The 27,963-nt window shown below is 46.7% G+C and overlaps 1 protein-coding gene across 1 annotated transcript in view; it reads left to right on the top strand.

The window, feature by feature from the left end:
* ankar (ankyrin and armadillo repeat containing) overlaps window positions 1-27,963 on the top strand; it is a 295,797-nt gene that overhangs the window by 187,311 nt on the left and 80,523 nt on the right. Inside the window, exon 12 of the mRNA XM_078551294.1 lies at window positions 14,289-14,530. Coding sequence (XP_078407420.1) covers window positions 14,289-14,530 — 242 coding nt within the window. The remainder of the gene's footprint in view (window positions 1-14,288; window positions 14,531-27,963) is intronic.

Genomic DNA, 27,963 nt, shown 5'->3' with positions numbered 1-27,963 from the left:
TGAAAATCAATGATAGCTGATGTGGGGATTTTGGACAATATTTATTATGTGGTCTCTGTAGTGGCAAACCTAAGCTTCTTGACACATGGTGGTTTCTATGTTTGTCAACTCATGTTAGGTCAAGGGATTGGAACCTCGCTGGAAAGCCAGCATACATTGCTCGCCCCCTTATCACCCATAAGAAGCTGTCATCTCAGCAGCATCAGTTGCTGAGGCAATCCATATTTCACAGGGTCATGCAAAGGGTGGAATTTTCTGGTCCCGTCAGCAGTGGGCATCATGGCAGGCTTATCGGGAAAATTTGTGGTCATCCAAAAATCAGTTTCCTACTGGGGTAAAAAGAATTTGTGATTGTCGGCTCCTGACTTTCATGGCAGATTGGGCAGCCTACCGTGCCTTGTCAAGAACCACATTTGCATGCATTTAAATGTTATGCATATTCATTATCAAGCCAAATCACCAGAATCACACCCCCACTCCAGATCAAAAGGCCATGCCGGTAACTAATTAGACCAGTGTCATTCACAAATGGATATCAGTGATGTGTACCTGGTGAACTACACTTCACTCGTGACTTCAAGGTATGTTCACTTAACTTTCATTGCGCTGTACTCACAGCTGTTCCGACTCCATGTCAGGCTGTACAGGCAAGACCCGCAGTAGTTCAAGGGGGGTTCAGAGACAAGGCTGCCCATTTCCAGACCAGCAGGAAGGCAGTGGGGGACATTAGAGGCTGGAGTGTAAAGGTTTAACTGCAGCGGGTGTGAGACAACCCAGGGGCAAGGGAAGGGGCTGGAGGGCAAAGGTTTGACTTGGGGGGTGGAGACTGGGGAAGGGTGCACACTGCCACATGACTGGAGTAGCTAATTAGCTGGGGTCAGAAAGCATAGCCCGTCCTGGGCAAGAGCACAAAATGTAGTCAGGGCCAGAATGCATAGACAGTTGTGTGACTGTGCGCCAAAATTTAGAAGACTGTGCTTGGAGTGACTGTCCTTGTCCCAGTCCAGGGAGTGGAACAGTTTATCAGTCATGCCCAGCATGGTGTGCATATGGTGTGGTCAGCCCCTCACACACATCGGTCCTGGGGTTTTCTGGCTTCATACTGAGCCATAATCACAGTCAGGAGAGGCATCTGCAGCCTGTAGATGAGAAACAGCTAATGTAGGGGCGGGCACTCAATGGTCTCATGGGTGGTGGTCTCTGTAGCTCACAATACAATAGGCCTCAAGGTGAGGAGGGGTCAGGTCCGCGTGTGGCACTTGGACATCAACATCAAAGAGTTCAGGGGTAGGACAGGGATATCCATGACAATGACAATGGGATCAAGGATTAGAGGGGGAGGAAGGAGAGTACTCCCTAGTACGTGATAGGAAGATTTTTCTTTTATTCATTCATGGTATGTGGTTGTCGCTGGCTAGGCCAGCATTTATTGCCCATCCTGAATTGCCCTTGAGAAGGTGGTAGTGAGCTGCCTTATTGAACTGCTCCAGTCCATGTGATGTAGGCACATTCACATGTGGTGTAGGCGCACTCACAGTGCTGTTAGGGAGGGAGTTCCAGGATTTTGACCCAGCAACAATGAAAGAACGGCAATGTATTTCCAAGTCAGGATGCTGTGTGGCTTGGAGGGGAACTTGCAGGTTGTGGTGTTCACTTGTGTCTGCATCCTTTGTCCTTCTAGATGGTAGCGGTCATGGGTTTGGAAGGTGCTGTCTAAGGAGCCTTGACGAGTTCCTGTGCTTCTTGTAGATGGTACACATTGCTGCCACTGTGCTTCGGTGGTGGATGGAGTGAATGTTTGTGGATGGGGTGCTAATCAAGTGGGCCACTTTGTCCTGGATGATGTCAAGCTTCTTGAGTTGTTGGAGCTGCATTCATCCAGGCAAGTGGAGAGTATTCCTTCACACCCCTGACTTGTGCCTTGTAGATGGTGAGCAGGCCTTGGGGAAATCAGGAGGTAGGTCACTCAATGCAAATTCCTAGCCTCTGACCTGCTCTTGCAGGAACAGTATTTATATGGCTAGTCCAGTTCAGTTTCTGGTCAATGGTAACCCCCAGGATGTTGACAGTGGGGGATTCAGTGATGGTAATGCCACTGAATGTCAAGGGGTTAGATTCTCTCTTGTTGGAGATGGTCATTGCCTGGCACTTGTATGGCACGAATATTGCTTGCCACTTGTCAGCCCAAGCCTGGATATTGTCCAGGTCTTGCAGCATTTGGACGTGGACTGCTTCTGTGGAGTCGTGAATGGTGCTGAACATTGTGCAATCCTCAACAAACATCCCCATTTCAGACCTTATGATGGAAGGAAGGTCATTGATGAAGCAGCTGAAGATGTTTTGGGCCTAGGACACTACCCTGAAGAACTCCTGCAGTGATGTCCTGGAACTGAGATGATTGACCTCCAACAGCCACAACCATCTTCCTTTGTGCTAGGTATGATTCCAAGCAATGGAGAGCTTTCCCCCTTATTTCCATTGACTCCAGTTTTGCTAGAGCTCCTTGTTGCCACACTCGGTCAAATGCTGCCCTGATGTCAAGGGCAGTCACTCTCTCCTCACCTCTGGAGTTCAGCTCTTTTTCCCATGTTTGAACCAAGGCTGTAATGAGGTCAGGAGCTGAGTGGCCCTGGCAGAACACAAACTGAGTGTCAGTGAGCAGGTTATTGCTAAGCAAATGCCACTTGATAGCACTGTTGATGACCCCTTCCATCACTTTATTGATTACCTTTGTAGGCTTATGTTCACTCATGTTTCTGTTCAATGTTCCTGCAGAGATGAGCATGAGGGAAAAATGTCTGGAGCAGCCAATGTTGCACTCATCCTGGCAACTAAAAAGGAGGAGAAGAAGGGCCCTTCGCCACCTGGCTGGGCAAAGGGAAGAGCCTCATCCTGAGAATGAAGAGCCTGTGGGACCCCTCAACACTCAGAAACGAAGGCTGACAGAGCCATTGAGCGTAGGAGTCCTGCAAGACCAAGGGTGTACAGACGACAATCCTCATACTTCCATATGAGCAAGAGACAATGCCATCAACACCCTTGCATGTCTAGGGATGTGGTGGCTCACAACTGTGACATTCTCCAGGAAGAGTTGATGCCACAGGGACTGGGAGGTCATCCATTCTCAGTGGCTCTCAACGTGAACGCCACTCTGAACTTCTTCATGAATGGCTTGTTCCAGAGCTCCACTGGAGACCACGGCAGGATTTCTCAAGCATCTACTCACAAATACGTAAGAGTAGTGACCGACGCCTTACTTAACAAGTCTCCTAATTATGTGCAGTTTTTTCTAGATGATGCCAACCAGACTCCCAGAGCAGCGGGCTTTGCTGTTATATCTGGATTCCCACAGGTGCAGGGTGCCATCAACTGCACTCATGTGACTTTAAGAGCTCCCTGGCAGCAGCAACTACAATTCATCAACAGGAAAAGGGTCCACTCTCTCAATGTCCAGCTAGTCTGCAATCACCAGAAGCAGGTATAATGCAGTTATGAGCAAGATACCCTAGAAGCTGCCACAACTCATACATCTGGAGTCACTCACAGGTGCCACAGACCTTCGAGGGTTCTTAGCACATCCAGGGTTTGCTCCTTGTTGAAGGGTACCCACAAAAGACGTGGCTGATGACACTCGTTCGGCAGCCACAAAGTCCTTCAGAGGAGAGGTATAAAGCAGCTCATACCGCCACATGCTCATTGATAGAATATATTATTGGCATCTTGAAGATGTATTTTCAATGTCTGGGCAGGTCAGTCAGCACTCTCCAGTACACTCCCCAGAGTATGTTCCCCAGCAATCTCATCATTGTTTGCTGCGCCCTACACAATCTGGCTCAGCAAAGGGGGGATGTCTTGCCAGGTGTCGAGATGGAGGAGTTCCACGTGTCCTCCGATGATAAGGAGTCATGAGAGTTGAGCACAATGAGGGCAAGGAAGCAGAGGGTTCAGAGGAAGATGCGATAGCACAGGTCATACAAGGCAGGCATGCATGCGAAACACTAATAGCCACCAGGCTACAGGAGGATGATGCCGACTAGCTATGACAATCCTCTTTCACCAGTGCCATCCATGCTGGATCCACCTTACCACCTTCGTTGTTATTCTCCTCATCTCAACGAACTACTTCAGTCTCTGAATGAGTAGTTACACTCTAGTGTAACAATGTCCTCATTGTTGGAAAATAAGGCAGCCTTTGGAGCATGTGGCCTTTCTGTAATGTGACAATAACTGCTACAGGCCATTTTGTGAGAAAAATTTAGATGGCGCAGCTTTATTCAATCATCTCACCAAAGTTCCACTGCCTATGGCAGCCTACTAGAGGCAGGAGCAGCACTGCAATCCTCAGTACGCTCATGGCAGTATACCTGTATTGTGACAAAGCACCTCAAGGAGGTCAATCTTCACTCAGTGGATATTGCCTTCATGTGTAAGTTCAACTCGGACTCTGCACTGCGGTATTTCCGCACAGACAATAGCTCATGCAAGATAAATGTTGAAGCTTCTTCATCATACTCGGTCCTCAGCGTCACAGACATCTTCAGGTACATTCATCTGTAACTCTCTATAAAGGATGCGAGGCTGTCCTTCAACTCACCTTTCAATGGACCTCAAATATCACAAGCTATGCTTGAACATGCCTCCGCTTGGAGTCTCCCAATTTCCCCTTGATGCCTAGCCATGGTATTTGTGCTCTCAAAAATGCTGACACTCCATCTAGCCCTTAAGGACCCAAATCATTGAAAATAAAGAGCACACATCAGATGTATTGCAGCCTCGCTCTGATTCCATGTCAGGGCTACACTTTTTCATCCCTACAGTCTGAGATATATACACAGAAACCAGGCACACCGGTGCCATTGTTAGTTACATATAACCATTTTGATTGATCATCTGACAGCTGCCAGAGTGTTATTGTCAGGAGACACTAGCCATGCCTTATGGCCCAGCGCAGCACCTTGCAATGTTCACGTCAGGTATCTGGGGCCTCTGCACATGACATGATGTGACAAGTGGAGTCCCACAGGGGTCTGTACTGGGGCCTCAACTTTTTACGATTTACAACAATGACTTAGATGAGGGGAGTGAAGATATGGTAGCTAAATTTGCAGATGGCACAAAGATAGGCAAGAAAGTATGTTGTGAAGAGGACATGAGGAGGTTGCAGATAGATGTAGATAGGTTGAGTGAGTGGGCAAAGATCTAGCAAATGGAGTTTAATGTGGGAAAATGTGAAGTTGCTCACTTTAGCAGGGAGAACAAAAAAGCAGAATATTACTTAAATGGAGAACGGCTGCATAATTCGGAGGTGCAAAGGGCTCTAGTACTTGAGTCACAAAAAGTTAGTATGCAGGCACGGCAAGCAATTAAGATGGCTAATGGAATGCTATCCTTTATTATGAGAGGGATTGAACATAACAGTAAGGATGTTTTGCTTCCATTATACAGGGCATTGGTGAGACTGCACCTCGAATACTGTGTGCAGTTTTGGTCTCCTTATGGAAGGATGTAAATGCATTGGAAGTGGTTCAAAGGAGGGTTACGAGATTGATACCTGAAATTATCGGGTTGTCTTATGAGAAAAGGTTGGACAGGCTGGGCTTGTTTCCACTGGAGTTTAGAAGAGTGAGGAGTGATTTGATTGAAGTATATAAGATACTGAATGGCCTTGACAAGGTGGACATTGAAAGGATGTTTCCTCTTGTGGGTGAGTCCAGAACTAGGGGCCACAGTTTTAAAATTAGGGGTCGCCCTTTTAGGACAGAGATGAGAAGAATTTTTTTCTCTTTGAGGGTTGTGCGACTTTGAAATTCTCTGCCTTAGGAGATGGTGGAAACGGGATTATTGAATATTTTTAAGGCAGAGGTAGGTAGATTTTTGTTAGGCAAGGGAATCAAAGGTTATTGAGGGTAGGTGGGAATGTGGAAATCGAAACACAAGAAGATCAGCCATGATCTTATTGAATGGCGGAGCACGCTCGAGGGGCCGAATGGTCTACTCCTGTTCCAATTTCTTATGTTCTTATAAGATAACACTGCAGGCAGTCAGGAGCGCAGATGAGCTCAGATTTTGGGTTCATAGCTAAATCACACTCAAGGCTAATGTAAATTACATGCAGGACAATTAAAGATGCCCTGTCTCCATGCACGACAACCTTTCATCATCCATGATGCACATTGAGCACTGTACAATGCCGAGACATTGGGGAAGTAAAGCAGCTTCCAGGTTCTAGACTCAACATCAAGTGATCCTCTGATGCAGGTCTCAGAGTCGCCTTGGGCAAGCACAAAGTCCTTAGAGGCTGATGCTTCACTCATGTCGGTACTGAGCAGAGAACAGACAGAGACCACTAGGAAATGGTTCTACGCACCATAGAGCTGACAAATCTGCAGGGAGTGTGCTGCATGTTCTGACACATCCATAGTGACATTTGTTGAGGCAGAAATCAAGAGATCTTGCAGGGGCCTCACTCTAGCTGAAATTCGGATGCAACGAGGCTCTCACAAGCCTATCTGACACAATGATACATCACCCTGGCATCTTCAGCTGGAGGGTCTTCAGGGTCACTTCAGGGCCTTCTGATTCTTCCCCTTCATCATTGTCTGAGGATGAATTCGGCTTCTCTATCTTACTGGCTGAAAATTCCTCACCTCTTTGCTGTGCTAGGTTACAGAAGGCGCAGCAGACCACAATGATGCTTGGGTCTCTGTGGTTCGTACTGCAACGCTTTGCCTGAGTGATCCTGGCAGTTGGACCTTATCTTCAGCAGTCCAAAGGTTTGTTCTACTGGTGCCCTTGTTGAGGTATGGGAGACATTGTACCCCTCCTTTGCTGGGCTTTGTGGGTTCTGCACAGGTGTCATGAGCCAGGCTTCTGATGATATCCCCATTCCCCCAGGAGACATCCCTGCAGTTGTGCAGGGACAGCAAACAGCTGTAGCATAGCATTACCTCCCATTCCATGGGGCCATAGGTCTTCCTTCAGGAGCTGACATAAGTCAGTGACTGACTGCTGTGACAGCCTCAGCCATCTTTGACATTACATCTCTAACATTTTCAGTTAGTTACTCTGCATGCTGTATATTACATGCATTGCTCGGCATCACACCTACTCCTGGCTGCCAGCATCCTGACTTGCCCGACTCTCTGCTGCCACCCCTTGTTGTCCTTCTGGCCATTGCTGAACCTGGCCTTTGGCCACTCTCCGCCAGTTCCTCTCTTCCTCTGCCACAGCATCAAAAAGCACTGGGTGCTCAAGACCCATCCTGCCTGCCTGAAATGAACTGCGGAGAGAAGGCCGGCAAAATTCTAGTCAGTACAGTCTATTTGGCCCTCCTTCCTGACTTGATGACTGTGGACCAATGGGGAGCCCACTGCTGTGCAATCAGTCATACCCTGGACTCCACCATCCCACTCTGGCCACCTCCCTCCTCGTCCTCTCCAGCTACCTCTTCCATCCGTCGCAGCTATGTCCCTGAACACGCCCACTCTGACACTGGAACTGCAAGCCTCCCTTTGTTAACTTTGACCTTCCCTCCATCACAATTGCCCAGCCTCTGTGATCTTTGAGCCATCTACCATCACCCTTGATCAACTGTTTGTCGACCTAGAACTACCCCCATCACCATCAATGTATCCCCGGCACCCTGGACCTGCTTCACTTCTCCGTCAACTTGTCAACAATCTACATATGCAAAATATTTAATTTCTTCACTCAAAAGGTCGTGAATCTTTGGAATTCTCTACCCCAGAGTGTTGTGGATGCTCAATCATTTAATGTATTTAAGGCTGGGATAGACAGATTTTTGGTCTCTCAGGGAATTAAGGGATATGGGAAACAGGCGTGGAAATTGAGTTGAAGCTCAAGATCAGCCATGATCATATTGAACAGAAGAGCAGGCTCGATGTGCCATTTGGTCTACTCCTGCTCCTAATTCTTATGCTCTTATGTTCTTATCCTTGACCCTCCTTCTATCACCCTTGACCTGCCCCCATCACTCTTGACCTGCCAACTGTCATCTTTAACCCTCTATCACACTTGACCTGCCCTCAGTTGCCCTCGACTCTCCGAACCTCACCATTGACCTGTCCTCACTCACCCTTGCTCTTCCCTCTATCATGCTTGATCAGCCTTTGGTACAGATTGACCTTCCGTGTGTTGTCCAGCTCCTTCTCTCTTTCCCCCATGACCCATCTTTGGGCTGCCATGACCGTACCTGCCTCTCTCAGACAGCCATGTTCTGACCTGCCTGAACAGCTGCCACCCTCCCTTCCACGGACATCCATGACCCAAGTTCAATGCAACAGTTCAGTCTCCACTCCCCAGTCCAAAAGTGTTCTCCATACAAGAAAAACAGCTCCTACTCACTTCAAATCACCAGGAAGACTACCTTGCTTGCTGTGTATCACCTTTAACTAGTCCTGAATCAGAGGCCATCTTTTACTCGCTTGTTGCCACTTTATTCACAAGATGTAATTTAATCTATCGACTATGTATTTTAATATGCATGCATGACATGCTAATGCAGTAAAAATAGATTCCTGCCACTTGCCATCGGGAACAATGAAGCCGCATCCAATTATTCACAACTTTCACACCGCCATGGGAAGCTGACATTTCATCTGCTGCACAATTCCCAACCCGTCTCATTTCTCGCTCCCAGGAGTATCATTAGATGCTTAATTTCTGCATCCTCCACCTGATCACAGACATTCCCTTTTGTTCTTCTTCCCACCCTTCCCTTTCATTTGCTCAGAGCCTATTACATTTTTAACATTTCCCAGTTCTGTTGAGTGGTCACAGACTTGAACCTTTGGCTGGAATTTTCCGCTCCGGGACTAAGTCCGATGGTGAGAGTGGGAAGTTGGAGTGACTTCTGTTGGAGAACGGGGCAGGTGAACACACCGAGTTGTGCGTTGTTCACCTGATTAATTATGCACCCGTGAGAATCAAATCCATAGCGTGGCGGAGCGGGCAGGAAGTCACCCGTGGGCAAGCACCATATTTATAAGGCACTCAGACAGCCATTCATTCATCGTGCCAGGACTTTCGGAGAGCGGAAGGCAGCAAGCTCCGGCCCCATGCTTCAGCGATACCTTGCTGGAGATTCTCCTCCAGGCTGTCTAGGAAATGGAGGACGTCCTCTTTCCGAGGGATGGAAGCAGGCGGCCCTCCAGTCTGACCACAGCAGCCTGGAAGGAGGTTACCAGGGTGGTTAGCACCCATGAGGTCCAAACGAGGACATCCCTGCAGCGCAGGAAACAGATGAATGATCTCATCCACTCCACTAAGGTAAGTGAACCTTCTACTCTCCAAACTCACATCAGCAATGTTTTTATTTTATCTTTCATGGTAGTGGGCATCCATGGCTAGGTCAGCATTTTCGTTGCCCAACCCTAATTGCCCTTGAGAAGGTGGTGGTGTGTTGCCTTCTTCAACTGCTGTTGTCCATGTGGCGTAGGAACACCCAGAGTACTGTTAGGGAGGAACTTCCAGGATTGTGACCCCTAGCAATGAAGGGACAGTAATGCAGCTCCGAGTCAGGGTGTGTGGCTGTGAGGGGAACTTGAAGATGGTGGTTGTCCTTCCAGATGGTAGTGGTCACGAGTTTAGAAGGTGCTATCAAAGGAGCCTAAGTGAGTTGCTGCAGTGCATCTTATATCTGGTACGCACTGCTGCCACTGTGTTGGTGTTGAAGGGAGTGAATGTTGAAGGTGGTGGATGAGGTGCCAATCAAGTGGGATATTTGGACCTGGATGGTGACCAGCTTCTTCATTGTTGTTAAAGCTACACTCGTCCTGACAAGTGGAGAGTAATCCATCACACTCCTGACTTGTGCCTTGTAGATGCTGCACAGGCTTTATTGAGTCAGGAGGTAAGGCACTTTCCCAGAATTTCCAACCTCTGACCTGCTCTTTCGACCAACGTGCTCACACTCAATCCATCTGCCTTCAGCCAGGACAAGATGGCCCTCAACAGGATGGAGAGGGAAAAGACTGGAGGTGGAATGTCAGAGCTGCAAAATCTCATGGAATTTGAGCAATAGGCTGCAGAACTGGTAGGGTAGGACAGAGACTGTGCCTGCGTTGATGATGAGGTCAGCCATTCCCAACAATCCATTGAGGAAGCAGAGCCAACTTTGGACAAGAGTTTGCGTGATGTGTGTAATGTCTGAGCCAGCCTAAGCAGTCACTCATTCTTTATTTTCTCCACTCAAGGTGCTAGCAGGATGAGGGGGAGGCCAGCCTCCTCCACTGAAGAAAGGGTGAGCCCCCAGACCACCCTAGAGGAGAAAGAAGACTCTTTCACACATGTAGAGCCATCACAGCATTCACCTGCACCCTCCCCAAGCGCAGAAACACACACATCGGTGGATCATAGTTCAAGAGTATGCTCAGGGTCACTCACTGGTGGTCACTGCACTGATTCACAGCAGCAGGCGGAGGCAGTGAGAGCCAAGGTCTCTGGCTCTCAGAGGAATGCTGGAGAACAGGCACCTGCAGAGTCCAAGTCAGATGTTGAGCCTCTGCAATCAGCCCTAGGTCATATGCTTGAGATTCAAATAGACACAAGGCAACATCACTCAGAGCTGTCAGAGGCCTTCAATAGAGTGGTACAAGAGATGGAGGAGTGCATCCGTGTGCTCCCTGATGTCATGGTTCCGACATGCGAATACCTCAAGGTCTCCATGGGAAGGATGGTGGCCATCTTGGAGACCCAGGTCCAGCAGTTTATTGCCTGATATACGCACAGACCTGCATTCCATCACTCTAGCCGTGGCTGTGCTTCAGCACTGGCTAGGTGAGAGGGGGACAGGGCACCTCGAATTTGCTCCAAGTGACCCTTCTCCTCAAGGAATCAGGGAGGAACAGCATCAACTAGACCCAATCAAAGGTTGTCCTGCTACTCCAAATCCCCTCTGTCTATGACCCAATCACATCCAGCTGGTCAGACTGAAGGGGATTCCCTTGCTCCACAGCAGGAGAACCTTAGCAGGCCGGGGCGCTCTAGGCCTTGGGCCTCCAGAGGACGCCCACCAAAGTCATCTGAGACAACAGGAATAGCAGTCAGCAGGCTGCCTCCACCTCTGCTGCGATGTCACAGATGCACCTAGACATAGTGGTAGGGTAACAAAAATTAAGAGATTTTGAATTCACGCTGGTGGCATGAATGTAAAATCATTGTATATAATTCTGGCACTTATAAATATACGTTCATTTGCACTGTTTTGATATTTCCTGGGTTCCATCTTGCTGCTAGTCATTTTGTTGGTCACATGCACTCCACCCTTTCCAGGTGAAGAACATCCTGGAGGACAACGGTGGGTGTTCCTCCCATGCATACATGCCTGCGAATGAAGACATTGCTCTTTGACAAGAGTGACGACAGCCATGTGCGAAAAGCCTTCCACCCATGTTATCCCTCCCTCCGTTGCCCTCGGATTTTATAGAGAGATCTTTGCTTTGTCATAATAGAAGGATTAACCACATGAGCCCTTGTCAGGCATGACCATTCCCCCGGGTAGGTGGAGGTTTGCAGTCGTGAGTTGGTTGCCATTCACCAGCCAGGCCCCTTGTAGGCATCCACACCTCTCTGTCCCTTCAACCCTACCTCTGACTGCTGCCAATGGCAATTGACTCCATCTTGCTGGGATCTCAATGTTATGAGAGTCCTCTCAGCCAGACCTGTTACCATATGGTCTACATGTGCAACGAGACCTGGGTGACCTCGTACACCAGTTGCTGAAGGTAAGCGTGCAGGTGCAGCAGGCAGCAAAGAAGGCAAATGGTATGTTGGCTTTCATAGCGAGAGGATTCGAGAACAGGAGCAGGGTTGTCTTGCTGCAATTACACAGGGCCTTGGTGAGACCACACCTGGAATATTGTGTGCAGTTTTGGGCTCCTTATCTGAGGAAGGTTGTTCTTGCTATGGAGGGATAACAGCGAAGGTTTACCAAACTGATTACTGGGATGGCGGGACTGACACATGAGGAGAGATAGAGTCGGTTAGGATTATATTCACTAGAGTTCAGAAGAATGAGGAGGAATCTCATAGAAACCTATAAAATTCTAACAGGACTAGACAGGGTAGAGGCAGGAAGGATGTTCCCGATGGTGGGGGAGTCCAGAACCAGGGGCCACAGTCTGAGAATATGGGGTAGACCATTTAGGACTGAGATGAGGAGAAATTTCTTCACCCAGAGAGTGGTCAGCCTGTGGAATTCGCTACCACAGAAAGTAGTTGAGGCCAAAACATTGTATGTTTTCAAGAAGGAGTTAGATATAGCTCTTGGGGTGAAAGGGATCAAAGGATATGGGGAGAAAGCGGGAGCAGGCTATTGAGTTGGATGATCAGCCATGATCATAATGAATGGTGGAGAAGGCTCGAAGGGCTAAATGGCCTACTCCTGCTCCTATTTTCTATGTTTCTATCATGTGCATCTCCTTTCAGACCTGCTGCACCACCTTTTACACTTCACCTGTCACCCACCAACTTTCCCCAATCACCATTGACTCCCCTAACGTAACCTTTACCCCATGCTCTGTAACCCTTGAACATTCCCACCATTACCCTGGGCCCCATCACCATCCACTTCCACATGCCTTCCCTCCTTTTGGAGTCAACACCCATTACCATGCCCATGCCCATCTTGACCCCGCCCACTCCCGTTATCCATGCCACCTTTCTTGTCCCCCTCAATGACCCTCCCAATGAGAACCACATCTGCCAAATACACATCCTGACTCTCCCACCCCATCGTATCCCCTTCCACCTCTCATTGTAGCAGTTCCCTCCTACCACTACTATCCTCAGTTCTCCCACCAGGACTCCACCATAGACTGAATGGACCCCACCCTATAAAACACTCTGCCCCCTTTCCCTGGACACCACACCCTCCTTCCAACCCCTTTCATGACTTCTACACCCACTTCGTGCCTTCAACACCCCCTTACAGATTTCCATCCCCACTTCGTGTCTTCAACACCTCCTTCACAGACTTCCATCAACCCTTAATGCCCTGAACCATCCCTTACAGACTTCCAGCCCCCACTTCGTGCCCTGAAAGCACCCCCACCCTTCCTGTGTGTACCATCTCCTGCTTGACTGCAGACACCCAAGAGCAGCCATCAGGAATGGTGCCAGCAGCTTCGAGTGCCGGGTAAGTCCTTGAAGTCTCCCTCGCCGGGCGCACGCCACTTATATTAGGTCATGAAAAAGAACGGTATAAATTCCTGGGGTGGAAAATTTAACAGTGGAACAAGATTCTGGTCTGTTGGGGTTTTAATGAGCATTCATGAGATGCAAAAAGTGTTCCTGATGGGAAAGTTGACCTGCCATGAAAGATGGGAGAGCAAGATTACAACCTCATTTCCCGATGTTGGGAAACCGATTTTTTGAATCTCACCAAATTTTACACTCCCACCCACCACAATTCCCGCCACTGGTGGGCGGGGACGATTCCGCCCATTAACTCTGTTTCTCTCTCTCCATAGATGCAGCCAGGCCTGCTGAGTATTTCTAGCATTTTCTGTTTTTATTATCTGAGCTGTCTTGTTCACTGATTTCCCCTCCATCCCATTTGGAAAATGCTGCGTTCTCACCCAACACCTTACGTTAACAGCATGGCTGAGATCTGTAACTTATATGGATAGTGGAGGTGCGAATTTGTATCATAGTGCTGCATTGCACAGCATCCTCCGCAGAGTTTTTGATACATTTGCAAAAGCTTTAAGAGAGAAAGAACCTGAGAAACACCAGTCACAAGAATTGTATTTCCCAAAGTAAACTCCTGGCTTTTTGTTATTTCCTAATCATTTCCAATGTATCCACTTCACTGATAAAAGATGGTTCAATTGAGGAGCGTTATAATTGAGTTGTGGAGAACAATTGGGGAAATGGCATACATCTAAGGAAAAGTAATCGATAGTAACAATTCCCCAAAATTCCCTTTCTCTTTTAATTATTTTTCAATAAGTTTTCCAGGTACAGTTTTTCATGGTGTCATAGTCCTTATATGTTCAGTAACCAATTTTCACTATAAATAGAAAAACTGTAAATGCTGGAAATTTGATATATAAATAGAAAATGGCTGGTTAGTTAGCAACTAAAAGAGAAAAAAAAAACATTAATTTGTCTTTCAGTTACTCATAAGCCTGTAGCATTTTTTATAGCTGATTTTAATTTATATTGGCAGTTTTTCGATTATGCTGTTGACAGTTTACTTAAATAATTTAGAATTTGTGATAAGGCTGAGAAGAGCCCTAACAGTTACATGTGCAATTATTATGTAGAAGTTCTGCAGGGTTTTGCTTCGGTTGCTTTGGCTGAAGTTGCTCGTAAACACAAGTCGAACCAAGATGCGATTGTAGCTGAAGGGGCAGTTGTGCCTCTGATACATATTCTCAGTGGACGGAAAATCAGGATGCAGCTGAAAGCAATAACAGCAGTGGAGGTGTTAGCTGACAGAAATGCTGCTATACAAAAAGAATTTCTAGACATGTCTGCTGATAAACACATTTTGAAGCTTCTCAAGGTATTTTATAAACTTAAGATTATGTAAATTACATAATTTCAGTAAATGTCATTAATTTCACCATTTATCAACAACTTGGGCAATGTGCACCGTCAGCTGATCCTGAAAAATAGAAAAGGTTGAAGACATGTTGGGAGAGAAATTAGTTCATGTAGCATTCCTCATTGATATTTGTTGTGAATGGTGGCGGAGTTCGTACTGTTGTTCCACAGACACTTCTTGGGTAGAAACTTTAAGTTTACTTACAAGGTACTCAGCAGCAACTACATGCATGCTTTCAGCCATTTTCTATCTCTATACTAACCACTGAGGTAGCCCGCGCTACTCCCTTATTAGGTACTAAAGATCATGTGATCTTCCTTAACAGCATTATTCTTAAAGGCATATTGCACACTAAATAAAACCGTAATTATACATCCCTCCCCCTTTACACAGATATACATATTATATTTACAAATACAAATTTCTCAAGACAACAAATTATTTACACTAAGTAGGGAATTTACAAGTTCAGTCTTCAGGTGGTTTCCTAATGTGCGTAGAAAGTCTCAGCTCTACAACTTGCTGTCAGGAACCTTCTTTTCCAGAGATGCCTGAATATCAGGTGCTTTGGTGGGCACCTGCAGTTCTGTATCCTCAACTCTTACAGGAACATCAGACATGTCTGCCCTGGGTTGAGTACTCACAACAGGAAATGCTGACCTGGTCATGAACACTTGTGGAATCAATTTTTGGTGATCTATTTCTCTCTTCCTTAAATGGTCCACATGTCTCCGTATGATCCAGCCTTCCACCTTCACATGGTAAGATAGAGGTCCAGTCACTGCACTCATTTCACCCTGTAACCACGTTGGTCCTTCTCCAAAGTTCTTCACATATACCATCTCTCCCACAGTAAATTTCCTCTCACGAATATGCCAGTCGTGTCTAGTTTTCTGGCTTCCCTGACTTCTTTCCACCTTCCCCCCTAAATTCGACATTACTACGCTCAATCTCATCCTAAATTGGTGTTTCAACAACAACTCCGCAGTTATGACACCTGTTGTTTGAAGGGTGGTCCTATAATGGAAAAGAAAGCGTGCTAGCTTGGTTGCTAAGGAATCTCCAGTTAGCTTTTTCATGCCTGCCTTGAACTTTTGAACTGCCCTTTCAGCCAGTCCATTTGAGGAAGGGTGGTACGGTGAAGTTTTTACATGAGTGATACCATTGAGGCTGTTAAACCGTTGAAACTCAGCACTCGTAAATGCCGTGCCGTTATCAGAAACAACTACTTCTGGTAGTCCGTGAATGGCAAAACTTTGACATAGCCTCTCAATTGTAGCAGTCGACGTTGGTGACTTCACCTCCTATATGTCCATCCATTTAGAATGGGCTTCGACAATGAGCAGAAACATTGTTCCCAAGAAAGGTCCCACGTAGATAATGTGTAATTGCACCCAGAGTCTACCTGGCCATTCCCAAGGGTGTAATGGAGCTGTCGATGGCAACTTTTGCAGTTGCTGACATTACACACAATTCTTCTCTATTTCGCCATCCATCCCAGGCCACCATAGGTAGCTGCGTGCTGTGGTCTTCATTCAGGAACTTCCTGGATGTGCGCTGTGTAGTTCAATTAAAAGTGACTCCTTTCCCTTTGGAGGTACTATCACTCATGCTTCCCACAATAAGATACCATCCTGGATGGTTGTTTCCTGTCTTTTGTTGAAGTATGGTTTCATTTCATCAGATATGGGCTCTTGTGACCAACCATGAAGTATTTGTTCTCATACTTGAGATAGGATTGGATACCGACTTGTCCAGTCTCTGATCTGTCAAGCACATACCAGCAAGGAATCTAAGAAATTTAACAATAAAACAAGTTCCTTTGGGACTAGGACATCCTCATAATTTTCTTATAAAGGCAAACAACTAAGTGCATCAGTGTTTGCGATTTGACTTCCAGGCCTATGTATGAAAGTGTATTTGTATGCTGCCACTATTAAAGAAAATCATTGTATTCTTGCTGAGGCTATGGATGGTATAGCCATGCCCTCACTGAACAATCCTAGCAATGGTTTGTGGTCTGAAATGATCATAAAATGGCAGCCATGTACGTACTAGTGAGATTTCTTCACGCCAAAGATAATTGACAGGCCTTCTTTTTCTATCTGCGAGTATCCCTTTTCTGCTGTGGTGGGCGTTCTTGATACGTAACCTATAGGCTGTTCCGTGCCATCATCCATCCAATGAGAGAGCACTGCTCCCATTCTGTAGGGAGATGCGTCACATGTCAGCACCAATTCTTTCATCTGGTCATAAAACACTAATAGGTTGGACGAGTGTAACAACTGTTTCACCTTTATGAAAGCTTCTTTCTGGGGTCCCTCCCAAGACCAACGTTGGTTCTTTTTGAGTAGAGAATGCAGGGGGGCCAGCACTGTCGGCAAATTGGGTAAGAACTGCCCATAATAGTTGATCATTCCGAGGAACGATTTGAGCTCTGAGGTGTTCTTTGGTGCAGGTGCCTGTCTTATGGCTCTCACTTTCTCCTCTACTAGGTGGAGACCCTGTGAATCTACCCGATGACCCAAATAGATTACCTCCATCACTTGGAACATGCACTTTTCTTTTTTTAAATACACTCCAGCCTGCAAAATATGTTTTAAGACTTCTTTTAAGTTTGCCAAATGCTCTTTTTCAGTAAGTCCTGTCACCAATATGTCGTCTAAATAGGCTACAACCTGGGGCAGTCCCTACAGTAAGTTTTCCACTGTTCTCTGGAAGATGGCACAAGCTGAGGAGACACCAAAAGACAATCGAGTATATTGGTACAACCCTTTGTGTGTACTAATTGTGACAAATTCCTGGGAGGCATTATCTAACTCTAGCAGTTGATAAGCATGACTCATATCGAGTAGGTGTTCGAGTAGGTGGTTCCACCTGCCAGCTTGGCATACAGGTCTTTGATTTTTGGATTGGGGTGCCTGTCAAGCTTTGCTACTTTATTAACCATCAATTTGTAGTCTCCACAAATTCGGATGCTTTGGTCGGGTTTAAGGACATTGACTATGGGCACTGCCCATTCTGAGAACTGCACAGGTTATAATGCCCATTTTCTCTAGTCTTCCATGGCGTCCATAAGTCTCGGGGGCTGCAGTCTTCTTGCCTTTCAGGGCCAAGTTTTCTTTGCTGCAGTCCTAGGCTGGAAGCACTGAATGCAGCTGCACTTTAAATGTGGTGTCTAGCGTGATGAAGCGGTAAGGTGATGGCATGATAGGCAAATGAGAGCCTGCCCACCATGGAAACAGCATGTTTCCTGGGAATGCATAAGTAATGCAGCAGGTTTGAGATAATACAATGTGAAAACCTGCCATCGCGGCCGGCGGGTAAAACGTCATTTTTACCCGCCCGCTACCAAACTTAATGCAAATCTAGGACGATTCCGCTCTGTTACAGAGCTTGGGGCCTAGGCAGCTGAAAGCACAGCAACCAGAGATGTTGTGATTAAAATGAATTATGCACAAGAGGCCAGAATTGAAGGAGTGCAGGGAGCTAACATCTAAAGAAATAGGTATAGGAGTAGACCATACTGCCTGTCGAGCCTCTCCCACCATTCACTTTGATCATGGCTGATCCGCAGCTTCAACCCCATTTTTCCATCTCCCACAGCGCCCCCCCTCCCCCCCTCCCCCAATCCCTTGGTTCACTGAGAGACTAAAGATCTTCTGTTTCAGTCTTAAATATACTAATGATGGAACACCCAAAATCCTCTGGGATAGAGAATTCTTAAGATTCACAACCCTTTGAAGAAATTCTCCCTCCCCTCAGTCCGAAATGATCATCCCCTTATTGTGACACAGAGCCCCTGTGTTCTACATCCCATAGCCAGGGGAAACAACCTCAGTGTTTACCCTGTTAAGCTCCTTCAGAATCTTGAGTGTTTTACTGAGATCACCTCTCATTCTTCAAAAGTCCAGAGAATATAGACCCAATTTACACAGCCGCTCATCATAGGACAAGCCTCTCATCCAGGGACCAATCTAGTGAACTTTCTCTGTACTGCCTCTAATGCAAGTACATCCTTGATTAAATATGGAACTCAAAACTGCACAAACTGTCACAGGTGTGGTCTCGCCAAAGCCCAGTACAATTGTAGCAAGAGAATTTTTTTATTCTTGTACTCCAATCTGCTTGCAATAAAGGCCAACATGCAGTTTGCCTTGCTAATTGCTTGCTCTACCTGCACGCTAACTTTCTGCATTTCTCGTATGAGAACACTCAAGTCCCTTTGAACATCAACTTAGATACTTTACTCTCTAAGTCATTAATATAGATTGGAAATAGCTCCCAGCACTGATCTTTGTGGCACTCCGTTAGTCACAGCCATCCAACTGGAAAATGCCCCATTTATCCCTATCTTTTGCTTTCTGTCCATTAACCAATTCTCTATCAATGCTAACATATTAACCCCAACTCCATGAGCTCCTGCATATTAACCTTTTGTGAGGCACCTTATCAAATCCCTTTTGGAAATCCGAGTATACTGCATCTACTGGTTCCCCTTTATCTACACTGCTAAAGAAAACTCAAAGAACTCAAATAAATTTGTGGAACAGACTTTGGGAAGAATTTTCCGTTCGGCGAGCCGGGGCAGGGCCCACTCATTTAGATTTTCAGTTCGAGTCGGCTGCGTGCTGTCAAAGGCCTATTAAGGCCTGTTAAAACTAATTAAAATAGTTAAATGAGCCCAGGCAGCCTTTGCATTTTTCATGAAACCTCATCCTCGGGCAGGATGAGGTTTCATGAAGTTGTTATAAATTAAATAAAGCTTTCCATTAATGTTCCTTGACATGTCCCAGCTCATATGAGGGGACATGTCTTATAATATATTCCTTTCTGTATTTAGCTTTTAAAAACTTTAACTAATCTCCCTGAGGCATCTCTGCGCCTCAGGGAGATTTCTGCGCTCTTTCGCACACATGCACGAAAGAGCGCAGGTCCCGACTCAGGGAATCTCCGCCCCCCCCCCACCCACCGCCCGCACAGGAAGCGCACAGCGCTTCCAGGTGTGCATCACGCTGGGCGGGCCTAAATTGGCCCGTCCACGTAAAATGGCGGCGCGGACCTGATCGGGGGCGCCGATCGGGTTCACGCCCGCTCCCACCTGCCCCCGCACAACCCCCCGCCACCAATGGGCAGAAAACTCTGCCCTTGTAAAACCATAGATAAAAGCAAAATACTGCAGATGCTGGAAATCTGAAATGAGCAGAAAATGCTTCAAGAGCCTTCTTCTGAAGAAGAAGGATCATATGGATTTGAAATGTTAACTCTTTTTCTCTCTCCACAGATGCTGCTAGACCTGCTGACTTTTTCCAGAATTTTCTGTCTTTGTCTTTGTAAAATCATGTTGACTTTGGGCAGAATCGTCCCAGATTTGCACTAAGTGCAGTAGCGGGCGAGAAGAAGAAGGTTTTACCCTCCAGCCACAATGGCAGCTTTTCACACCACACCACCCCAATCCCACCTCATTAATCATGCATTCCCGGGAAACACGCCGGGTCACTAGCGGGTGGCCTCTCCTTCACCTGCCATATGGTCACCTCACCGCTTCCTCATGCCAGGTGCCATGTTTAAAGTGCACACTTCTCAGCGCTTCCAGCCCAGGACTGCTGCACAGAAGACACGGCCCATAAGGCAAGAAGACTGCAGCGCTTCAATTTAGTGACACATCCCTGGAATGCATTTCGGATACTGTGAAGGCCTGCTGTGATGTTCTATAACCCTGCTCTGGCCACTGGAGGGCCAGAAACATCACCAATCCAGCTTGGGAGGCAGTGGCAGCAGTGGTCAGTGCCAACGCCCTGCAAAACCGTACCGCCACCCAGTGTTGAAAGAGGATGAATGATCTCCTCTGTTCCACCAGGGTAAGCCATTCTTCTCATCACTCTCAACTCACACACTCACAAACCCATCACACATCCACAGGGATCTCACTCACTGCCAGTTAAAGGATCATCACCATTCACTCTCTCACACAAACCTTCATTGTCCTCATCCCATCCACACATGCCAGCATACTTAACTTCTAATCTGACAGGCATCCTGTTTACACTCTCTCCATCTGTATTCATGCAAGACAAGCTGGCACTCAACAAGAGAGACAGGTCACACACTGGTGAAGGAATACCAGACATTGAGGTCCTCACAGACTTTGAAAATAGAGTCATACAGCTGGCCCGCAATGATCTGGACCGGTCCTGTGCTATTGGTGAGCTCAGTGGTGCTCAGCCAAGTGAGGACTGCCACTGCCATGCACTAATTATCTCTCCTTGCTTTCACATCTGGGAAATAGCCAAGGGTGCCCACAACCCAGGTCCTCAACTTAAGCCCTGAAGATACCTCAGAAGAGGAATCTGCTGAAGCCCTAATAAGAAGGAGGCTATTCAGCACCCCCATATCTGTGCTGGCTCTCTCAAGAGCAATTCACCTCATGCCACTCCCCTGCCTTTTTAAACCTTCACGGGATGTGGACATCGCTGGCTAGGCTAGCATTTATTGCCCATCCCTAATTTCCCTTGACAAGGTGGTGGTGAGCTGCCTTCCTGAACCGCTGCAGTCCATGTGGCATAGGCACACCCACAGTGCTGTTAGGGAGGGTGTTCCAGGATTTTGACCCAGCGACAGTGAAGGAATGGCGATATAGTTCCAAGTCAGGATGGTGTGTGGCTGAGAGGGGAACTTGCATGCGGTGGTGTTCCCTTGCATCTGCAGACCTTATCCTTCTAGGTGGTAGAGGTTGCAGGTTTGGAATGTGCTGCTGAAGGACCCTTGGTGAGTTGCTGCAGTGCAACTTTTAGATGGTACACACTGCTGCCACTATGAGTTGGTGATGAAGGGAATGAATGTTGGAGGTGGTGTTTGGGGTGCCAATCAAGCAGGTTGCTTTGTCCTGGATGGTGTCGAGCTCCTTGACTGTTTTTGGAGCTGCACTCATCCAGGCAAGTGGAGAGTATTCCATCACGCCTCTGACTTGTGCCTTGTGGATGATGGACAGGTTTTGGGGAGTCAAGAAGTGAGTTACTCACCGCAGAATTCCCAGCCTCTGACCTGGTCTTGTAGTCACAGTATGTATATGGCTTGTCCAGTTCAGTTTCTGATCACTGGTAATACCCAGGATGTTAATAACGGGGAAGCAGATTCAATCGAGGCATTCAAGAGGGCAATGGATGATTATTTGAATAGTAACAATGTGCAAGGGTACAGGGAAAAAAGCAGGAGAATGGCACTAAGTCACGATGCACATTTGGAAAGCCGGTGCAGACACGATGGGCTGAATGGCCTCCTTCTGTGCTGTAACAATTCTGTGATTCTTAGCGCCTTTTTACTATTTATATGCCTTCGGAAGACATTTGGATTTGCATTTATGTTAGCTGCCAGTCTCTTCCCATACTCTCTGCTTTGCTTATTTGCTTTTTCAATTCCTGTCTGGGCATTCTAGATTCAGCCTGGTTTTCAATTGATGAGATTCATCCAAGGATGTATCCCCCGCCTGTACTGTCCGCTATGACTACCAAATTCCTCTTCATTCCCCGGACTTGAATGGCTTCCTTCACCAAGGTCAGTTTGCTCGTCCCCCCCATCGGTCCTTGTTCTCATCCACACAGGTGGCAAACACCTCATACCTGTTGATCAAAGTCAAGGGCTGAGACTCCTCCACCACTATATGCTGCATCCCCATACCTGCCTGACTCACAATCACAGCCTCCTGTCCCTTACCATTGATCAACTCTAAAGTTCTACCTAACCTAAGGGTTGTGACTGCCTCTTGGAACCAAGTGTCTAAGTAACTCCGCCCTCCTTGATGTCCACAATGTCTGCACCTCAGACTCCAGCTCAGCAACTCTGAGCCAAAGTTGCTCAAGCTGCAGACACTTACTGCAGATATGCTTTTGTACACCATGTCATGGCACACCATGCCTGGGTAACCTTTTCTACTTAATTAGTCAATTAGTTATTAATTTAGTTATAGTAATAGCAAGTTACGGTCTCCTGGCTTACAGTCAAAAGAGCAACACTCACCAGCCACTGGAGGCTGAAGAAAAATGTAAAAGGGAGCATCTCCTTCAACTCTGCACGGAATTCCATCTGCACTTTTATATCTTGGGTAAATGAGTTTGTTGACCTTCCTATGTTCTCATCAATCAATAACGGGGCGAGACTGATGTAAGGATAAACAGTGATGGTTTATTGAAACATAGGGCAGAGCACCAAATCATATGTGCTCACTCAGAAACCTCCAGAACTAGACTTACAGTTCCCAGTTGCCCACATTGTACAGTGATTCGTCAGTGCTGCCACATGATCAGTACACTTGCATTCTCTTAAAGGGATAGGGTACCTCACTTTACTACATCCCTCCACCTTTACTTAAAAGTACAGCTAACAAGCTTAAAACACATTAACTATTTACACAATAACTATTTACAGGTCAAGTCTCTCAGGAGGCCTTCTTTGACTGTTCGAGCGTTGTAGCCTAACAACCTCAGCTGGTGTATCCATGACCTCCTTTTCAAGGGACAGTTGTCCACTTGGTTCCTCGGTGGATTTTGGCAGGTTTGTCTCCCTGACCGCCTCGGGTCCCACAGGCCCCACCGGCGCTTCCAAATCGTGTGATCTGTCCTCTACATGCAGCACAAACTCAAGCATAGATGAAGACTGCATTTCTACTTGTGGGACCGGTGTTCTTTTACGGAGATTATCTACGTGCCGTCTAATTATTCGGCCATTTACCGATACATAACTAGAGAGGGGTCCAGTTACAGCACTCGCCTAAGAGCCAATTGGGCCCATCTCCAAAGTTCTTCGCAAGGCCTGCATCTCCCACCGTGAAAGTTCTTTCGTGACCATGACCATTGTGCCTGGTCTTCTGCACCTCTTGGTTTTTCTCCACCCACCCCTCTAAATTCAGCCAGATAAGGATTAGGCAGGTGAGGAGACGTCTCTTCATTAGTAGTTCTGCAGGGGCAATGCCGGTCATCATGTGTGGCGTGGTCCAGTATACGAACAAGAACTGGGGCAATCTTGTGCTGATGAAATCTCCTTCCATCTTTTACAACCCGGATTTAAAGGTTTGGACTGCCCGCTCACCCATGCTGTTCGATGCTGGGTGGTAGGGTGAGGTTTTGATATGGGTAATGCCGTTAAGAGTCGTGAACCTGTGGAAATTCCTGCTGGTAAAAATGGTCCCGTTGTCAGACACGAGGACCTCCGGCAACACATGCACTGCAAAACTCTGCGGCAAATGGTCTATGGTGGCAGCTGATGCGGGTGACCGGATTTCATAGACATCCATCCATTTGGAGTAGGAGTCAATCAGTAAAAAGAACATTGTGCCCAAGAAGGGTCCCACATAATTGATGTGGAGGCCACCCTGGCCAACCGCATGGGTGCAATGGAGCTAACTGGGAGCCTTTGCACCTGATGGCATTGAGGACATCTTTTGACCAGGGTTTCTACATCCACGTGCATGCCTGGCCATCACAAATAGCTGCGTGCAAGCATTTTCATTCTGCTAATGCCTGGGTGAGCGCAATGTAGCTCAGCTAATAACAGCCTTCGACACTCAGAGGCAAAATAACCCTTGCACCCCAGAGTAATATGCCGTCCTGGCAGGCGAGTTCATATATGCGATCAGAATAGGGCTTCATCTCCTCGGATTTAGATCCATCCAACCAACCATTCAAGACCTGCTCCAGGACGTTAGACAATAATGGGTCCCAGCATATTCACTCACAAATTTGTATGGTCTGAACAGGGGAGGAATCCAGAAAATTTAGCACTAAGACCAGTTCCTGGGGAATCGGAGCCTCCCTGTTATTAGGTGGCAGGGGAAGGCAGCTTAGTGCATCGGCATATGCGATTTGAGTTCCCAAACAGTGAACAAAAGTATATTCGTAGGCTGCTAATATTAGTGCCCACCTCTGGATGCGAGCCGATGCAGTAGGTGGTATCGCTTTGTCTCTTCTAAATAACCCTAGTGGGGGCTTGTGGTCTTATAATATGGAAATGGTGACCATGGAGATATCGAAGAAACTTCTGGCCCCCAAACGCAATAGATAAGCCCTCCTTTTTCAATCTGGAAATACCGTCGCTTTGCAACACTGAGTGTGCGAGATGTATAACCAATGGATCGTTCGGAGCCATCTACCATCCGATGTGAAAGGACAGCCCCTATTCCATAAGGGGAAGCATCACATGTTAAAATTAATTCCTTCTTGGGGTCAAAGTGGACCAACAAAGCCGACGAACTTAACAATCATTTCACTTTCAGGAAGGCATCCTGGTGTGGGGCTTGCCAACTCCATTTCTGGTTCTTCTTAAGCAGGCCATACAATGGGACCAGCGCAGTTGAGAGGTTTGGGAGTGATCGGCCATAATAATTTACCATGCCTAAGAAGGCCTTAAGCTCTGTGGTATTCCACGGGGCAGGTGCCTCGCGAATGGCCTGAACTTTATCTTCCACAGGATGCAGGCCCTGCGCATTGACCTTGTGGCCCAAGTAAACTACCTCCTTAGCTTGGAACAGATACTTCTCTCGTTTTAAATGTACCCCCACTTGTGTGAAGCGTTTGAGCACCTCTTCTAGATTTGTTAAGTGTTCATTATCAGTCAGTCCCATGACCAAGACATCATCCAAGTAAACGATAACATGGGGCAATCCTTGGAGTAAGTTTTCCATTGATCTTTGGAAAATAGCACACGCCGAGGAGACCCCAAAGGGTAGTCATGTGTATTGATACAATCCTCGTTGTGTATTAATGGTGACGAATACCCTAAAGTCCTTTTCCAACCCTACCTGTTAGTAGGCATGGCTCATGTCTAATTTCGAATATGTGGTGCCCGCTGTCAACTTCAAATACAATTCCTCAAACTTGTGTATCGGGTATCTATCAAGTTTGACCACCTTATTGACAGTTAACTTATAGTCACCACATAAACACAGGCTTTGGTCCAACTTCAGTTCAGGTACGACGGGTGCCGTCCACTCAGAAAATTGCACTGGTTGTAGGATGCCCAATTTTTCTAGTTTGTTCAGTTTGGCTTCAACTTTGTCCTGTAGAGCATAAGGGACTGGTCTGGCTCTGGGAGTTGCGTATGGGTCTGCATGGATCTTGGCCTGTAACCCTCAAATGCTTCCTAACTCGTCGTTGAAAACAGAAGCATACTTTTGCAACAAATCCTGTAAATCTTTTGTTGAAACTTGAAAAATTTCAGCCCATTTCAAATTAATATTTTCAAGCCAGATGCAGCCTATTAAGCTGGGCCCCTCTCCAGCTACCACTAACAAGGGCAACCTTTCAGATTGATCTCCATACGTCACCGAGACTTGACATAACCCTTTCAGTCTTATTTCTGGGCCCGTGTATGTCCTCAGCTTTGTGTCTGAAACTTCTAACTTCAAAGGATGGGTTCCTTTACTCAGATATCTAAATGTATGCTCTCCAATGGCGGACATTGACGCTCCTGTATCAACTTCCATCTTAATGGGTTGTCCTTTAACTGTAATGTCTACTTGGATTGGCTTGGTTCTACCCACTTTGAGGTTATATAACAAATGGGTGTCTGATTCTATTTCTCCTGGCTCTTCCATGAGGCATATTTCACAATTTTTCCTTCTGCCTTTAGTATTGTTTTAACCTTTATCTGCAGTGCCGTCTTATGTGGCCATAGTGCTGGCAGAAGAAACAATCGACTTGTTTGAGTTGTTGTTCACTCAGTGGAGGCCTGGATGTATTTCTCTCATTCATTTTGTGGGTTTTCATTACAGTAATGTTGTTTCTCAATGGTCTGGAGCTAGAGAGCGTTTCCTGCCTTTCCGTGGAGTCCGAAGTTTTCGCACGTTTTGTTGTCCGATTGTCCCACTCGACCAGATGGACAAAACCATTTTGTGTATGTTTTATAACTTCGGAATTTCTAACAACACTCTCCATCGCGGTAGCTAGGTCTAATGCCATATTGAAGTCTAGACTAGGTTCAGCTAGCAAACACTTTTGGATAGTATCATCTCCAATGCCGCATATCAGCCGGTCTCTCACCTTATCACTAATGGACGTTCTGAATGCGCATTGCTCAGTTAATGCCTTTAAAAGGGCCACGTGGTCAGCTATTGTCTCCTCTGGAAGCCTGTTCCTTGAATTGAACTTGAAGCGCTGAATAGTAACTGAGGGCTTTGCTTTCAAGTGGCTCTGTACAATTTTTATTAACTTGTCGAGAGTCTTCGAGCCTGGGGCACTAGGTGACATAAGGCTGCAGAGCAGCCTGTACGTTTTGCTCCCACATGAGGACAAAAGAATCGCCCTCTTCTCCTTCCTCGCAATGTTGTTAGTGGTAAAAAGAACGCTAGGTATTCAACATACTAGGACCAGATATCTGAAATGAGGTCAAATGGATCGACACACCCGAACTGCAGCATCGTGAACGGCTGCAAGGGGACTGTACTTCCGATAGGCTTTCCAGGTAATGATGAATTTAAGTGTTTGGCTTGCCATAGAGTCACCCTCTCTCTGGGGTCTCTTATAATTTTCTGTTCATAGCCATTTTTCATGCATTTAACCTTTTAAATGTATTGCCACTTTAAGAGCAGCTGCCTTTTTTTAAATTCTGTCTCTGCAGCTGTTGGCTTTTCTCTGCTGGGTTTCATGCTCTTTTCAAGTTATCATGGGATCCCCGCGGTCGTGATTCTACACTCAGGGGTCTTGCAATGTTTTCATCAAAGTGGCCACTTTTATGTCTTAGGCAAATGAGTTTGTTGGCCAACCGAACTCTAACTACACGCCTTCCTATGTTCTCATCAATTGTTGCTTGCAATCAATAACAAGGAGAGACTGATGTAAGAATAAGCGGTGATGGTTTATTGAGACATAGGGCAGAGCACCAGATTATACGTGCTCACTCAGAAACCCCCAGAACTAGACTTACAATTCCCAGTTGCCCGCGCTGTACAGTGATTCATCAGTGCTGTCACATGATCAGGACACTTGCATTATCTTAAAGGGACAGAGTACCTCGCTTTACCACATGCACCAACTTCCTGACTTAACACCCAGTTCACGAAGCGCTCTGTCCTTGGATCACTCTGTGCATCCTCGCTCTCAGATCTTGGGGAGTGAAGGCTGATGGAGGTTGTAGAGATAGAGAAGAGCAAAACTGTAAAGTGATTTGAAAACAAGGATGAGAATTTTAAAATTGAGGCATTGCCAATGTGGGACAGTGAGCTCAGAAGTGATGGGCAAATGGGATTTATTGCAAGTTAGGACAGAGGCAGGAGAGTTTTGGACGAGCTCCAGTTTCTCCATTGTGAAAGATGGATAGGAACTCCCTGCCCAACAGCATTGTGGGAGTACTTTCACCACCTGGACTGTAGTGGTTCAAAAAGAGGGCTTTAGGGCAACCAT

This window comes from Cetorhinus maximus, chromosome 11 (assembly GCF_964194155.1).
Source record: "Cetorhinus maximus chromosome 11, sCetMax3.hap1.1, whole genome shotgun sequence".
Classification (NCBI taxonomy): Eukaryota; Metazoa; Chordata; class Chondrichthyes; order Lamniformes; family Cetorhinidae; genus Cetorhinus; species Cetorhinus maximus.
This window is presented reverse-complemented; position numbering and strand designations above follow the sequence as displayed.